The sequence below is a fragment of the Gordionus sp. m RMFG-2023 genome, chromosome 1, assembly GCF_954871325.1.
Source record: "Gordionus sp. m RMFG-2023 chromosome 1, tfGorSpeb1-WG-v2, whole genome shotgun sequence".
NCBI classification, from domain to species: Eukaryota; Metazoa; Nematomorpha; class Gordioida; order Chordodea; family Parachordodidae; genus Gordionus; species Gordionus sp. m RMFG-2023.
The window spans coordinates 63,967,409-63,985,512 of NC_088775.1; the positions used below are offsets into that span (position 1 = coordinate 63,967,409).

The 18,104-nt window shown below is 31.4% G+C and overlaps 1 protein-coding gene across 2 annotated transcripts in view; it reads right to left on the bottom strand.

The window, feature by feature from the left end:
* The window catches only part of LOC135922794 (uncharacterized), a 69,577-nt gene that overhangs the window by 41,413 nt on the left and 10,060 nt on the right, over window positions 1-18,104 (bottom strand). Inside the window, exons 8-16 of one of the 2 annotated variants that reach the window (XM_065457271.1) lie at window positions 14,024-14,197; window positions 13,765-13,875; window positions 13,505-13,631; window positions 13,260-13,382; window positions 12,702-12,890; window positions 4,763-4,975; window positions 4,158-4,289; window positions 3,851-4,113; window positions 679-817 (exon numbers count right to left, since the gene is read on the bottom strand). In XM_065457271.1, the coding sequence (XP_065313343.1) occupies window positions 679-817; window positions 3,851-4,113; window positions 4,158-4,289; window positions 4,763-4,975; window positions 12,702-12,890; window positions 13,260-13,382; window positions 13,505-13,631; window positions 13,765-13,875; window positions 14,024-14,197 (1,471 nt within the window). Of the gene's footprint in view, window positions 1-678; window positions 818-3,850; window positions 4,114-4,157; window positions 4,290-4,762; window positions 4,976-12,674; window positions 12,891-13,259; window positions 13,383-13,504; window positions 13,632-13,764; window positions 13,876-14,023; window positions 14,198-18,104 lie in introns of both variants that reach the window. The other variant, XM_065457270.1, reaches the window with a different exon arrangement.

The window sequence follows — 18,104 nt, forward strand, 5'->3', positions numbered from 1 at the left end:
TTTATGACTCACATACCCTGAGAGATAGTTTTTTAAATTATTTACTCTTGAAATCTAACCCAGACCCGCTTTTTTGACGCAATCTGGATTTTAGTTAATAAAGAATTAATATATAACGTTCGTCACTAGTGTTGTTAAACAGCTCGATTCAGCCAACTAAAAATTAGGATTTTAGCGAAAATAATATTACGTAAGCCTCAAGATTTCGTTAATAGTTGTCCAAATCATTCAGCCATTTATGATCAAAATCTACAAGGTTGATATTTTTTGGAAGATATTGGGTTAGCCATTTTAAAAAAATCGAGCCGTTTGATAACACTAGTCGTCAAACTCTTGAAACCCTTTAAAAAATATAATTAACGTTAAATTTGTACCATATTTTTATAATAAAATAATATAAATTCGAAGAAGATCATTTTTACCGATACCAATGGCTCACATTCTAATTTTTTAAATTTTTATTTATTTCACTTCCCCTCTCTTTTTAATTGTTATTGGGAATGGGATAACACAAAAAAGTCTGTAAAATTAGTCATGTTTATATATATAATTTAGAGATTAATACTAGATTTAAAAAAAATCGACTGTATAAGTAAGTATTGTCAGACAGTGGCATGGGTGGCATTTGATAAATATATGTATAATATAAAACATTGTAAGATATTTTGATCAATATACCTAAATTGGCATTGGAAGTGGGACCAGTATTATTCAATGCAAAATTAGCCAAAGGAGGGTTTCTTCTAATAACTGTCCTTTGTATGGTGGCACCCACTGGTTGAATCCTAACATAATTAATGTTTCTTTCCTCATTTTCCTTTAGAATAAATTAATAAAAAAATGATCTTATTCATAGGAAAAAAAAACGTTCGAAAATCAGTCAATTTTACCCTCAGCCTCAACGTGACGAGGGAGTAAGGATATTCAAAATCCCTGTGGTCGGGGTTATAACATAATCACCATCTCCACGATAAAAAGTAAAATCCACCAAAAAAAGTTGCTGCGATGGGCATATCATTGTAAATTTTTTACAAAGATTGAAACCAAATATTGGAGATATATAATCCAAGGTACCTTGGGAACCTCCCCTACCAAGGATAAAAAGAACTTAGAAGAATTCAGTGGAACCACAATTGGTGATAACGAGACCTATAACGGCCATAAACGATATGACACTATGTGGAATTCGGCGTAGTAATATAATAAGGGTTGCCACATGGAATGCTAGGAACGACGAAGGGAAAAGTGGTGGACGAACTGAACAGAAGGAGTGTAGATGTATGTTGTGCACAAAAGAAAAGATATTGAAAGGTTATGGTATAAGAATGATTGGCAGAACAAATGAATGTAGTTTTTATGGCAAGGAAGTAATGATGGCAGAGCTGGAGTTGGTGTATTTGTTGCAATAAAACTAATGTACAAAATAATATAGGTAAAAAGACTAGGAATGATATTTTTTGGGATAGTCTACTGGAGGCAAGTGACGAAGAGAAAGAAAAGTAGATAGATAATGGGAGGTAAGTGTGCAAGAAAATTATACATGTTGGGATAGACTATTGTATGAATACTACGAAATGTTTTTTGCCTGGTGATTGAAAGGAGGGACATGTGGGAGTGAACAGTCAAAGAAATGAAGGAGCGCATGTGACAGCTCGAGGAATCCTGAAGGGTAATAATTCTCGATTTTGGCGAAGCTATCGAATGGTTTGACCCTGCTTAAGAAAGAATCAAAGAAGTTGGTGGAGTACAAATCGGTTACTGGTAAAAGTGCAGTGGATTATTAGTTAGTGAGGGTAGATGTGATCGATGTATAGTGAACAATGTTAAGGTGACATCGAGGGGGATTAATGTATTGAGCAGCAAAATCTAGTTGTAGGAGATTTTATTTTAGGTGTGAACAACACTTATAGAAATTTTGCGCCGAGGCTGAGGGTTTAAAAATTGAAGGAGTGTGATAAGAGAGTGAGGTTGTACCAAGTCTGAATTCAGGAATTAGTTAAAGTGGGGGGGGGGTGCAGATTGTCTAATATTGGAAGCAAGGTTATGGGACCAACAATTTTTCATGGTGAGGCAAGAGGCGACCCTCAGTGTTCAAGAGGCTGGGTTGCACAAGCAACAGGTGTAATGACAAGTGGGAAGCTATGGAATAGGTCTGGTTAAAGGCAACTGCGTATTTATACGGGACAAAAGGGCCGCCTAGACACAAGAAGGCATGGTGGTACCATTTAGAAGTAGAAAAAACTATATATAAGAAACAAAAATGTTACAAATATGCATGATAGTAAAATGGGAAGTGAGAAACTATGAAACAAAGTGAAATACCAAGAAATTAATATCATGCACAGAAAGATTTTTGCGAAAAGAGCTGGAATACGCGATAGGAAGAGGGATTATGTACTGGATTACAAGGCAGATGGTGAAAAAATAGATAGAATGAGGTAGGTATTAAAGTCTGAAAAATATGGAAGTAAAAACGGTTATTGATAGCAAAGGAATTAAGAATATTTGAAAGACTCATGTGCCAAAACTATTGAATGAAGAGAATGAATGGGATAATAAAGCTAAGAAAGAAAGCGTTGAAGATAAGACAAAGGGATAGCAGTAAGTTCAACAAAAGGGGTAACATCAATGAAGGTTATGACGACTTGGGATAAATGGCTTACGAATTAATTCAATTTAATAGTTAGACAATGAACTATTCTGGCGAAGAAGTGTAATTATCCCGGAATAAAATGGAACATGTGATTTTAAATAGTGGGTAAAGTATTAAACTCTTGGAGCATTACGAAATTAGGGACAGTGTTAGATAAACGAATAAGGGAACTAATGAAATTCGATGAACTGTAGTTTGGATTTATACCAGAGTAATTTTTGTGTAATGAGATAAATACAAAAAAAGTATCTAACGAAGGGGAAAAAAACTATATTATGCGTTTTGTAGGGTATTTGACAGGATGCAGCATGAGGTTATTATATGGACGTTGAAAAACAAGGTGAAGAAGAATAACTAGTTACGGCAGTGATAGCAATGTATGTGGAACAAACTAATGTCCAGATGGACGATGGATTGTGAATGTTTTAAAGGTAGGACTAGATCAAGGATCCGTTCCGAGCCTGTTATTATTTATCCTAGTATGGACAATCCTTGAATGAAAGATAGCTAAGAGAGCAAGGGGATTAAAAATAAATACAAAAAAACAGAGGTTGATAATTGGTGTTGGAACTTACAGAAGAAGAAATCTTGCACCTGGCCTTATGGGAAAGGAGTGACTAAAAATTCAGTTTAATGTGTCTTCTACAAAAAATTCATAATCTGATGTATTAGTGAGAAAGGTAGTTTAAATAGGTGGCTTGATATTTATATGTAGAATGTATGTGAAAGAAGTATATGATGATAACGTAGTTAAGGTTGGATTGGATTTTGAATGAATCAACTTTGAAGGAGAGAAAGTTTGTTATTAGATACATGCTAAGCACAGATGAACGTGTTGATTTTGCTGTTGTTGCAAGGGTCAAGATATACATGGAATAAGTTCCAAGAGATGTTTTCTATTATAAATAAAACAGTTTCTATGAAGCTAAAAAAGTTTACATAAGCTGTGCGAGGAGCTGTACAATCTATGATTTAGATGGATATGTAGGGCATCTCTGAGGGAGGGAATAGAAGCGATTGGGTGGTGATGGAGAAAAATGGGTCTTACAAATGGCGATGCCCAGGAACGTAAAAAATGGAGAAAGGTAATCAGGAGGGAAACTGGCTTACCTCGGTAAACGGTCATTAAACGAAGATGTTTATTAGAAAAGTATCCGAATGATAACAATAAATACAAATCTTTTTATTAAAATAAACCTGCAAATTGACGAAATGATGAGAATAGCAAGGCAGTAAGGGATCATTGTGATTAAACAAAATATTATTATTGTTGAAAGAAGGAAACAGAGATGAACTAGCTTCGTGCATGGGTCTAATATTTGGAATATAATTGGCTCTAGTGGCTGTTCTCCTTCTAGTACTACCCAATCTGGGGGCTTGATAAGTTAAAGCTGAAGTGGTTAGCCTGTTGATATTAGGCGAATTATTGTTGAGACTTAAAGGTATCCGTCTGGCGTTATCTTAAATAATACATTAGTTAGGCTGAATAAATAGTATAAAATACTTTGAGTGCCAGGTGCCAAAGTGTACGTCATTCCATTTGTTAGCGTAAAATTTTCGGGAAAAGAATTCGTGCTAGAACCAATGTTGGTATTGTTGCCAACAAAATTAAGGACTCTACGGTTGGATCTATTGCCTATTATAGATGAATAAATTTATTTAATACACGTCCCATTATATTTTTAAATTATTTTTTATGTTCATAATTACAAATATCACTTGGCTTCTTACCCATAGCGAAAAATATAATTATATAATACACTTAAATATATTAGTTATATTTTTAAATAATATAAAAAAATTCAATTTTTTTAAAATTTATAAATTTGTTATATTTTTAAATAATATAAAAAAATTCAATTTTTTTAAAATTTACCATATCATAATACAATCTAATTAATGGATATTATTGTTCATTGTAGATGTATATTTCAATAAACAATTATTTTTGTTGCACATTCATTTAAAATAAATAATGATAGATCAAGGTTTTGGATTTTTTAGTGTTATTAGATTTATTTTTTACTTGAGAATAATTATTATTAACAAAATTTCCAGTTTATAAACGCCCCTGTTTTTATTTTAAATTTGGCAAAAACAATAAAATACCTAATGATAAAGACCGTCTCAGAGGTTGATTACCACTAGTTTCCACCGAACTGTTGGTTATGTCATTGGGAATCATATTTGAAGTTGAACCGTTTAAATTTGTCATAATTGAAGATATGATTCCTTGCACTGCGCCAGCTACATTGTGAGACCATGATTGGTTAGTGGTGGGTGATTGAACTATATGAGGTAAGTTATGGTTTTGTTGAATTCCTATACAAGATAGAATAATTTGTTAGAAAATATATAAGAATACTGCCAATTTATAGTTGGAGACACGATCTATTCAACCATTGGGGAGGGGAATGCAGACGGGTATACCCCTAGTCCTAAAAGGACAGAACAATCAAAAACTGTCCCGTTCCAAAAAACGTCCATGAAGTACGATCCTTCATTGGACTCGTTACATACTACACAAAATTTATAACGCAAATGTCTATCATAGCAAAACTGCTATATGATCTATTACACCAAGGGGTAAATTTCAACTGGGACCAGACCACGTCGAACAGCTTCAACTATCAAGACTTTACTGCCCCAAATTTTATGCAATTACAATCTCGAAATCAACCGACCCCTATCTGTGATGCTTCCACTTATGGGATAGGAGCCGTTCTATCACATCTATGGGATATATAAATCGAGAAACAAATAGCCTATGCTTCTCGAACCTTATCCAAGTCCAAAATCAACTATACAAACGTGAAGAAAGAAGCCTTAACCATAGTTTTTGCCGTTAAGATCTAGGAAGACAATTTATCATAAACCGCTATTAGCCATGTATGGAAAGCAAATTTGGATCCTAACTATGACTTACGCAAGGTTGAAACGATGGGGAGTACGTTATCTTGGTTCAATTTCAACATCTATTACAAAACGGGAGCATCAAATATGAATGCGACGCACTGTCCCGACTATCGCTCCCCAAAATAGAACCAAAAGGATACCGAAAACCAAATTAAAGACCTACCCTTTACTTGAGACAAAATAGAATCCATAACCATGCAAGACCCAAAACTATTACAAATCAAAGAAAACATATCAAACGGCTGGCCCCCAAAGATAACAACCACCGAATTACAAAAATTTCGATAAAGAATGAATTGTTGATAGACGGAGAGATAATTGTCTGGGGAACCATTAATCATTCCTAAAACCTTACGACCTGCGATATTGCAAGAAATTCACTCAGTGTACACCCGGGAATTGTACGAAAAGAAACAGTTAGGAAGTATGTCTGGTGGCCCTAATTAATAAGGGATATCACAAAAATCAGCGAAACGTGCGACCATTGTAAACAAGTCAAGGAAAACTTCTCATTGATACTATTCTATAACTGGCAAGTGGCCCACATTGTTGGAGAAATTGTACATGTTGATCTCGCATGACTTTGTGACCTCTGTGAAATAACACATATTTGCATCCCAACATATTCCTCATAAAAGTAATGTAATAGCAGAGCGATTCGTACGAACTTTTAAAAAAGCCATAAAAGGATAATTCAAATGCAGCTGACCAACTTTCTAATAGCGAATAGAAACAGTACACAGCCTGCCACAAAACAAACACCAGTAATGTATCTATGACGCGAAATACGGCGTCCATTAGACATCCTCCAAGAGAAATCAGTATGCAGTCCCACCCACTCCCCAATTCTTGCCGACCTAAGCAAAGGTCCAAAAGTTCCCAATTCAAGATAAAAAAAAGAAATCATAATAGATGTTCAGGTATCCGTCGTTTAGTGGATACTACAAAAATAACGGCACCATCGCCGAGATATATGACCCCGTCGGGATTCTGAAAAGTCAGGAAAAATGAGAAGCACGGGAGGATTCCGCCATCAAGACCCCCGCAGACGATCCTCCGATCGTCCCAAGGCTGTCGAAGATCAAAATAAAAGGCCACCCGAACCCCACAACTCCATGCAAAGTTCTACGGAAGGCCAAAAGAATTCTCAGATCCCCGACCTTAGGGGCGAGCCGTAGCATCTCCCAACGAACAGAACCGATAAAGTATGAAGAGCAATCCGCAAGACAGTTTGGACCCCCTTTTGGGGTAGCAGAGCTTAAGGGGGAGGAGAGCTGTATTTTTAAAGAAACCAGATTTTTTTTGTAAAATTAAAATTATCCTAGGAATATAAATGCGCTATTACCCAGCGGTGCGACACATGCCTTTTTGGGGGGGGGTCCATATAGAGTAATAAAGGACCATGAATCCGCCTTAACCCAGCAGTGAGGTGTAGGCCTGGTCATTTTTTGTCTAATTGAATTAACTTAGGACTAAAATCCGCTCTAACCCAGTGGTGTGGCTTATGCCTTTCTTTTTTGATTGATATTTTGTTTGTCTAAGTAAATAACTGGACTAAACTCCACTTTAACCCAGCGGTGCGGTCAATGCAGTTCGTATATACATTTAAATTTAATGAGGACATAAATCTGCCCCTGAACCAGCGGTACAGCGAAGACCGTTTTTTTTACATAATTAAGGTAGGAATTAAATACGTTCTAATTCAGCGGTGCGGTGTATGTCGTTCTTTCTTTTTGTCTATTTAATAAAATTTATTTAGGCCTTGTGGAATAGTTAGAGCCACGATCGTTAGCTGTTCAACCATCGGGGAGGGGGGGGGGTAGACGGCGTTCGATGGTCCGGGATTGTCAGAAAGAGGGACTGGGGGACCGAACTTTGAGGGCATTTTGGTCATAGTACACACTGGAGTTTATGTGGAAAAATTGCGAATTTATTGAATCTAGAATAGTAGCCGTAATCCAAAAACAAACGAGAATATTATAATTCAATTCGAGACGATAAAAAACATTATACAAAATAAAATCATAATTGCTTAATGATCACGATTACATATTTTACACTTCTTATATACTAAATATTTTGTTGATAAAAAAAAATCCATCGACGTATTTTTAGATTTTCACATATTGGCCATCCTTAAAACTGACTACGACTAGTTTCAAGTGAATAAAATATAAAAATAAGCTTTGTTTATAATTTACATATCGTGTAAAACAAAATAAAGAATAATACCGTTTTAAGTGAAAAAAAATATACAAATCTATTTTTTTAATTTATAAATCGTGTAAAACAAAATAAAGATTTATGATGAACAAAGGGGACAAAATGTGAAAATAATGTGGGGAGGCTTAAAAGAAGTAGTATTATAAGTAGACCTATGCGCCGACGAAACAATCGGCGGCCGGCGCAATTTTCAAAAATCTAATCGACGGTCGGCGGCACGCCGATTTTAGCCGCCGTCAACAAAATCGGGGTAAATCGGCGCAATTATAAATTTTTATAACACATTTTTTTTAAAAAAAAACAAATATACAGATACACATCTGTATATATTTCGGCATATTTTTTAATTTTTTTAATAGAAAACTCATAAATCCAAAATGCTTTCGTAATTTTATAATTATCATGTTTAAAAATTATTTTATTTAAATTTTCGGGACATAATGATGATCTCCTTGAATTTAACGTCAATCCAGCGGTTGAGAAAACTCTTTCATTATGTGTGCTGGTCGCCGGAACGCAAAGAACTTTTTGGCGAGCCTAAAGATTGGGAAGTTCACTCTTCTTTTCTCACCAAAATTTTAGAACGTCCACATCTTGTAAATGTCGTTTTCCAAGAAAACTGTGGCATTCTTGTTCAGTCACCTAACTTGGAATCATAATTTATATTTGTTAAATGTTTATTTGCTAATTTTATCAAATAACTTGAATTTAATAATTCCACTTGATCCACATTAGCTATATTTACTACCTGATTATCATCATTCTCTATATGTTTAAAATGTTTTATTATAAATTCTGAAGCTGAGCAATTTTGCTCTATTAAATACTTTGACACAATTGTCAATTTTTGTAATCTTGGATATAAAAGAGAAGCTAATACCTAGATAATTTTGAATAAAAAATAAAAGAATATACTTATATATTATTACTTGCAGATTACAAACCGGAAATCGTAAGGCAATATTTTTAGCATATTTTCTTTAAGTGAAATTATTTCAGAAATATCAATATCATTTACTATTAAATGTGTTACAATTTCACTTTAAAAAGTAGCGCCAAGTTTAAAGTAGACCCCTTTTGTACTGAAAGAAATTCGACAGTTTCTTTAGATTTTGAAAGAAATGATAATAGTTCTTCTACCAGATCAGATTCATAGTTTGATAATTAGAGAAAGTGCTTCCCAATTCTTTTCAAAACATTATTAATTAAATTCTTATTTAATCCAAATATGCTTTCTAGCATAATTAATATACTATGCCAACGTGTTGGGACATTTAATTTTAAGGTTTTCATATGCGTGGAATTATTGTTATTATTATCATTGGAATTGCCAACTATAAAACGGGTATCCGGGTATGGATCAGTGCTGTCAAGATCTAACATGTCTGATGTTAAATCTTTTTTCAACAAAGGGTACCTTTTTAATACCATCTACTGTAACCAGATTGTGAAAACCATGACCCAAACATAAGTGGGGTTCATATTCACCTAATCAAACACCTTTTCTAACATTAGGCCCAGCATCTGTGACCATTTGTATTTTTTTTTTAAATTAAATTCCTCTTCTATTTTATCAATCTCAGTTAGAATAGTCTCTGTTGTGTGTTTTTGAGTTATATAAAAGTAAATCATTCCAAAATTATCATTTATTAAATGAAGTGTATCTTCTGTATTGATCTGTCCACATATCAAATGTAATCGAACAAAATTTTGGCCCTAAGTTAATTTGTTCTTGTACATGTGCTTTCATTGATAGGTAAACATCATTTAGAGCAGTACGGATTAGTGTTGTCCTGTCTGGCAAATCAGAATTGATAACTTTATATTTCTAATAAGTATTTTGAAATTTATAACAGAAAATCATTATATCTTTATTATATTAGACAACAAATTAGGGAGAATTTATCAAGAAGAAATAAATTTGTTAAAAATTTATTTTGGGTTGCAAAGCTACACAAAACAGAGATGATTGAAACAAATGAATATGCAATTATCCAATATTATTTAAATCATATATGTCTATGTGTAATAATATTGTTAGCATGGCTATAAAATTCAACTATTGTAAATCAGTAGCCAATGTTATTTCAATAGAACAAAAGAGACATAAAGGTAGATCTATTATTAAAATAGATAATATATCTATAAATTTGATACCTTCAAAAATCTTACATTCCTATATTATCAATTGAATGAAAAGGAAATAAGTCATAACATAATAACACATAATTACTTACTAGAAGCCATTTTTTAGAGGTTATGGTTTTAGAATTTGCCTGGAATTTTGGTTTGGATATATATTTTTTTAAATCTTGCGATTATCTGCTTTAATATTATGCTCAGAAGTCAAGTGTTTTAATAAATTTCCTGTGCTAATGTTTATTGAAAAGTTTTGAATTTTATAGCTAGATTATATTTTACAAAAAATATATTTATTTATATCATCATCGTCTCCAATAGCCTTTTCTAAGCAACAATTGCAGTAAAATTTGTGAGAATTTATGTGAATTGTTTTATAACCCTTTTTTAAGTGTAAATAACCAAAAAAATTTCAGACTATGGATTTTTTATTTTCCAGAGTTAGGATACTTTTTATAGAATTATTAAATGTAGATGCATCCATTTTAAAAATATGCAAAATTATGGTAACTTTTATAATTTTAAATTTTTGATTGATTGAATTCTATAATAACGTCGATATAATTATGATTTTAAAATAGTGAAAATAAAAATTCAACAAAATCCTGATTGACATTAAAAAAATTACAACAGGGATGTTGACCAATTATTAGAATAAAAAGATATAAAATATGCGGCGTGATTTTCTAAAACGGCGGCGTTTTTGGCATAACAAAAAAGGTCGGCGGCCAGCAAACGGCCGGCCAGTACACAGGTCTAATTATAAGAGATTTTTTATTGTAATAAACACAACATTCCTCCTCGCTTAAATACTGACACCGCCTCATCGCCAGATCAGAGCGGATTCAAAGCTTAAAATTTTTTTAAATAAAACGGCAAGGGTTAGAAGGGATTTTAGTCTTAAGTTATTTCAATTAAACCAAAAAAAAAATAAACCAGCCTACGCCGCACTGCTGGGTAAGGGTGGATTAACGTCCTCATTAAATTAAAAAGTAAAATATGAACGACCTTCACCGCACTGTCGGGTCAGAGCGGATTTACGTTTTGATTAATTTTAAAATGTAAAATACGAACGGCCTTCAATGCACCACTGGGTTAGTGCAGAGTTTAGTCCTAAGTTATTTTACTTAGACCACAAAACTTCAAACATAAAATGAACGGCATACGCAGCGACACCAGGTTAGAGCGGACTTTTGTCATAAGTCAATTTACATAGACACATAAAACAACTTAAATAAAATAAAGCCAGGTTAGAGCAGATTTAAATCCTAAGTTAGTTTAATTTTTTTAAAAAAATGTACGGAATATAAAAAAAGTCTCTTAGATAACACCACTCTCCCCACTTACATTTTGCTACCCTGGGGTGGGGTCAAGCAATCTGGCGGGTTTCTCCTGCTCTCACTTGGTTCCAGGTTATCTGCTTGGTAAGGTGGTTTCAGATTTATTTATGGTGAATTGTAATATGATGGGGTTGTGTTGTTGTATGCTTGTATATTTGAGAAATTGATTTGGTAATGTTATCGATTCCCACATTTGTAACAGGTGGGATTACTATTAAGTTGAAATTTAGGTGTGGGTGTGGAAAGAATTTTTGTTTGCGGTGGGTGTTGTGTAGTGTTGTTAAACGGCTCGTTTTGAGCCGATTTTTTAAAACGGCTAACTCAAAAAACATTGTCTAAGCCTCGAGATTTTGTCAATATATGTCAAGACCTTTGTTCCTTCTATGAGCAAAATCTTCGGACCTGGATGAAATATTGAGTTAGCCGTTTATAAAAATCGGCTCAAAACAAGCCGTTTAACAACACTAGTGTTGTGTATGTGTATACCGTAAAGATGCATTATTGTGGCTCTGGTAAGTTTTGTTCATAAAATGGTTTTTGTTTAGTGTTTCAGCTATTTCCCACGTTTGAGTTATTTTTAAATTTTTGAAGTTATTGGAAGTAATTACTCGGCCACTTTCAGATGATTAAATTATGGCTCCAAATTGTGACGAGGAAGAGATCTAGGGTCGTGGGTTCGAGCTCCACGGTGGGAGCCAGTGGAATAGTTGGAGCCACGATCGTTGACTATTCAATTATCTGGAAGAGGGTGGGATCGACAGCAGAGATAGGGACTGGGGGACCGGACTTTTCGAGCATTTTGGTCATAGTACAAATTGGAGGTGGAAAAATTGAGAATTTATTGAACCTAGAATTTTAGCTTTAATCCAAAACAACCGAGAATTATGTACAATTAAATTCGGCAAAAAAAACTATATAAAAATAAATTCATAATAGCTTAATGATTGCGACTACATATCTTACTCTTCATATACTAAAAATTTTGTTGACAATAAAAATCCATCGACGTATTTTTATAAAGATTTTATACATATTGGCCATCCTTAAAACTGGCTAGGACCAGTTTCAAGTAAATAAAATATAAAAAAAAGCTTTGTTTATAATTTACAAATAGCATAAAACAAAATAAGGAATAATACAGTTTTAAGTGAAAAAAAATGTAGCAATCTTTGTTTTATAATTTACAACTCCTGTAAAACAAAATAAAGATTTAAGATGGACAAAGAAGACAAAATGTGACAAACAATGTGGAGGCTTTAAAAGAAGTAGTATTATAAGAGATATTTAATAAACACAACAAAAATAAAAGCTAGTAACTCAGGAATGGGATGGAAGAGATACTTCAATGAAAAAAATTTCATTATTAAAAACAACTAACCCTTTCAAAAAGCATTTTTTTAAACCTATATTAGGTGTCGCAAGAGTAGAACCTGGCTGCTCCATTGGTTGAGTTGTCAAGGAATTAGTCCCAATAATAATGATCCTGTGAGGTTGATTATTTGTTTCTAGCGGTAGTGATGAAATGCCAAATTGAGTAAGTGGCAAGGGTTGACTGGGAAGGGAAGAAGGTATAACATGTTCACTGCTCATTCCATCTGATTGAGTTCTCAATGTGGCATCTTGTTTTAAAAAAATAAAATGTAAATTTTTTTAAAAATTTATACTGACCTGCGTCTATATTAGTAGGGGATAGTAAATATACACAAAAAAAATTATGCTCAATGGTGGTATCCATGCTATGCTATGATAAGGGAATAAACTAATAAAATTTGGCAAGCTGCTTAAAAAATAATATAATAAATATGACGGCCATTTAAACTTTAAAATGAATATTAATCGAATAATAAAGGAAAACAGATCATGAAAGATATTCTTTCCTCATTATTTAAAAAATTGAATCACAATGCCATCAATGAGACATTGCTTTTATAAAGCAAATGCATAATTACAATTAGAGATAAAACATAATATTATGAAAGATAAAATACCTTGATTATCGTCCAATAACATAATTTGTCGTTCGATACTATTACTGATAAAATCTGCCATGGATGAGGCTATGTATTCTTCTTCCATTTGAGTCACATTTTCCCGATTAATATCGTTTTCATCTATAAAAAATTTTGAAATGGATTAATCAATTCAAAATAATATATTAAAACAAATAATCTCAATTAATAAATATGCAATGTAATTAGTGATAATCTCTAACTGTTATTTAGTCGTAATTTACTTTCATCGTCTGTAAAAAGGTTATCAACATCTCTTTGCTCAATTACTATTCTGAAGTTGTCCCTGGCACCCATTTCCTCGCCAATATTAACATTCGATGTTGATATGGGACCTGATTGGCTGATAAGCTAAATTAATAAAGTTATTATTTATTAATAATAAATGTAAAAAAATAAATTTTTGGAGGCATTTTTGAATAAACACTAAAGTATTATTAAACATATACAAATTAGTTAACCATGGAAATAACATTAAATTTACCTGCCCAATTGTTGAATTTGAATTGTTATTCAAATTTAACGAAATATTTAGGGGTTGAGAAGTCATATTATTGTTAGCAGATGGCATAACGAAAGGGGGAAGTTGGTATGGCTAAAATTAAAAATTAAAATAAATTACATAATTTCATGATTTTTAATAATGGTGAGCTGTTAAATAAACTCGATTTAAATCTTCATTCATTTAGTAAAAATAGAGAGAGATACAAGATATTTCGTGTAAGAACCATGAAATATTTTACCACTGTAATTTCGACGGGTACAACGGCTTGGTGTAAAACGGCAGCTCTTAAATACCTGGGATCGGATTCGGCAAAATCAACCACAATATCACTCATAGCGTGCTGGGCATGGCTCAGGTAATGCATTATACGAGATACGAGGCTGAATTCCAATTGAATTCGCTGTCTATCTTTCTACAAAAAGAAATAGAGATAAAGAAAAATCTGTTCCTTTCTTATTTCTTTCTAAGTTGACCCATTAGAAAAAAGTAAAAGGTTCCCTTAAAAAATCAAAATTTTGTCAAAAAATGTTAAAAGAAATGTTCTCAAAGCTTAAGGAAAAAAATTTTTTCACTTGATATCCTCTTATTTTAATATGATTCCTTTTAAAGATTCTAACTTAGAAAATATAGTTAAAAAATAATGAAATTACTGAATGTTTAGAGCAAAGATATTGAATTGATTACATATAGCTAAGAAAATATAAATATCACTTATCAAAATTTATGAAAGTGTTGTTCAAATTAATAACACTATATAATAAAATACCTTATAAATTTTGATAAAATGTTCTAAATTTATATATAAGGATGAGTTTTTAATGCCTATTATTACTTCATCCTGATCTTAAAAAGGGAAAAGAAATAACAGAATAATCATTTAAACAAAACAAAATTTTTTAAAAATATAAATGTTTAATTCAGCCATATGGGTCGTTTCATGTCAAATCGAGCAAAAAAACGGGATTTTTGGATGACATTTCTAAAATGAACAAAACTTGGAATGAAAGTTATGCTGTATAAGTAAAATCAAAGTTATAGAGCACTATATCAAATCGCCCAATAATTAAATCCAGTTTTTTAAAAAAATACTTAAGATAGTTACAACTTATATATAATTTTATTACCCTTAAAATTCTATATTGGAACATGTCAAAAAAAACATATTTTTCTTTTTTCTGATAAAAAAAAATTTATAAAATTATTAGGAAACGATTTTTTTGGGTGTTAATATTGGATGGGAATGTCCATTATAATATAAACATTTATTGAATATGGACCAAAATGAAAATAATAAACAACACAAGCAAAAACAAACCCCATAAAAATAATTATATAAATATTAAATATATATGTTTATATAAGATAAGATGGATTTTTAAAAAATGAAGTTCCTTTCATATTCATTTTATTTATTTATCTTAGTTAAAATGAAATTAACTATTCTAGCACCCAGAATTAAGTATAAGTATTAAGAAAATTATAATACCACCCACCCAATTCCAACTAAAATGAGCCATATTTGTTTCACAAACATAATCCACAATATTTAAGTATTTTTCTGGGCTAGAGTGAATCTACTTAAAATATATTTATTATTCAAACTAAACATCAACATTTTATCTAACATAGATCAATAAAATATAAAGGAAAAATATATAGATAACCATGATAGCTATTTTATTAAATATAAATTCTATATTTTTTATTATCATGCATATAATATATAGTAAAAAGTGAAAATACAACTTGATGATAAATCTTGTAAGAACTTAGAAAACAGCAAAAGTTGAAATCTTGTAAGAACTTAGAAAACAGCAAAAGTTTTCTTTTTCCAATATAACAACTATAAACTTATCAAAAACATCTTCATTTCTTGAAACTTTTTTAGACTCTCCTTTTGCTCCAATGACATTCTAATTCATATCATAATCCACATAAAGCACATCTAAAGAAAATCATCTATCTTTATGTTTATTACAAGTATCTTCACCTATTATAAGTTTTGGTTCATGTTCCAATATAACATCTGATTTTTCTCATACTCAAACCACAAATTTAAAAAAATTAGCATTAACAAGAAGAGATATAACCTCTACTACAATTATATAAAATATGCTCAGAGAATCCAAATTCTTCTTTACCTTCTATGATAATACAATTTCACAAAATATTCCAATACCATTTATTTCAAATGATAATAGCATTCCTATTCTATCCCTAACTTTAAAGGAAACTTCATCTTTATCTATATTATATCTTTATCTACATTACAAATACCTACATCTGAATTCTAATCGAATATCTAGCTTAAAGAAAAAGATCTCACGTATTAAATCAAATTTATTATTTAAATTCAAATACAATTCCACAAAAACTTGCCTTTTGACAAAAACATCCAATCCAACCTGTGAATCTGGGATTAAATACATCGCATCTGTATTATAGAGTAGTTATGAAATATAGAGTATCACGAAATTGGCTTTTAGTTGCTATAATTAATCATGGAATTATAGATATTTACTGTTCATTTATATTTGCTAGTTATGAAAATTCATTTTCAAAAGGGTACACCAATTATAAACATATATATTCTGTTGTTGAAATTCATGAAAATTCAATTTTTCATATCTAAGCAGTAGAATACCTTAAGGCATCCAGTGATAACAGCATACAAGATTCAGTTAATAATAAACTTATAACTGGAAAAGAAAAGCAGATTTCAAATGATACTCATATAATAAAACATATATTTGAAATTGTTAAGGTATTAGGGCGTCAAAATATGCCATATAGAGGTTCGGATTGTAATGAAACTTTATCAAATTTTGAAGATATAAATTTAAACATGGAAATTTCCTAAAACTGATACGTCACCTATCTAATTATGATCCAATCATGAATGATCATTTAAATAGTCATTAAAAGAAGCAAACAAAGAAAGGAAAAACTTAAACTCTTAGGGAAATTATATTCCAAAGGAAAAGGTTCCTTAATTACCTTATCATCAAAGACGAGCGTTGGCAAAGTTATTGATGCAATTCTATACAAGCTTAGAAGGCGAATTAAAGAACAATTAGGAAATAAAAGATTCAGCATACAGATAGACAGCACTTAGGATATAAGCATATATGATCAAGCTATAATTTGTTTGCGGTATATTTATAAAGGAGAAATTACAGAAAAACATTTTGCAGTAGTTAAAGTGACTAATTCTTCAGATAAAAGACTTTTTGATTTATAAGTTTTTGTTTCTCTAAATATGCGCTAAAATTAAAAATAATATAATTGGAAAATCTTTTGATGGTGCAGCTACCATGAGAAGTGAATTTGTTGGCTTGCAAGCTCCAAATTAATCAAAAGTGCCAGACAGTATATATATTTGGTGCTATAGCCACATTCTTAACTTATGTGTTTTGACACATATGGTAATCACGATGCGAAAAATCTATTTGGATTACTTGCAACATTTTATAATAAATTTTATAAAAGAATGAGAATTTAAAAAGTCTTCAAAAAGAAACAATGGCGGGCACACGAGAAAGAAATTTTTTGGATGTTTAATGAAAAAGATGCTCTAATATATACTACAATAGGCGCCTTACATTATATATACCAAAAATTTTTTTATGCAAAAACGACTTCAGAAGCCAAGACTTTATTAGAGAGGTTATGCAAATTTAAAACCCTCCTAAGGTCACGAATTTTTTTGAAAATTTTTGAAATAATTGGGCTTCGATCAATATTTACAAATAAAAAACTTAGACATTTTACTGATTCTGTAAATTACCTCTCAATACATATGAAAGCTACAAATATGGGATCATCTATCAATAAAAATTTGGATGATTTGATGATACCTGATGACATATGCATGGAAACTGAAATACAGCAGTGTAGAATTCGTCGTAAAAAGAAGATGTGTTTTGAAGAATGTTCAGATGAACGTCCAAATGACTCTCTTCAAATTTACAAAATTGAAGTGTTTCGCGATATCATTGATCAGATAGTAACTAGTTATACAGAAAGATTTTCGAAAAATCAACATTTAATAACTGTTTCTTCGTTAGCAAAGTTAGATAGATATAAACTGCGAGAGAAAATAATTTATTTCATTAGAATATATAGCAATCTATTCATTGAAGAGTACAGAAATTTTGTGATTACACGTCAGAAAGTGAAGGATTTCAATATTCTATTAAAGAAAATTGCAATGGAGATGATATGTGTATATGAGACGTTATGCCAATATAATATGCATACATCTGATATACTAATTTATATATAGTATATGAATATCTACTCACTTTATCTTTTTCACA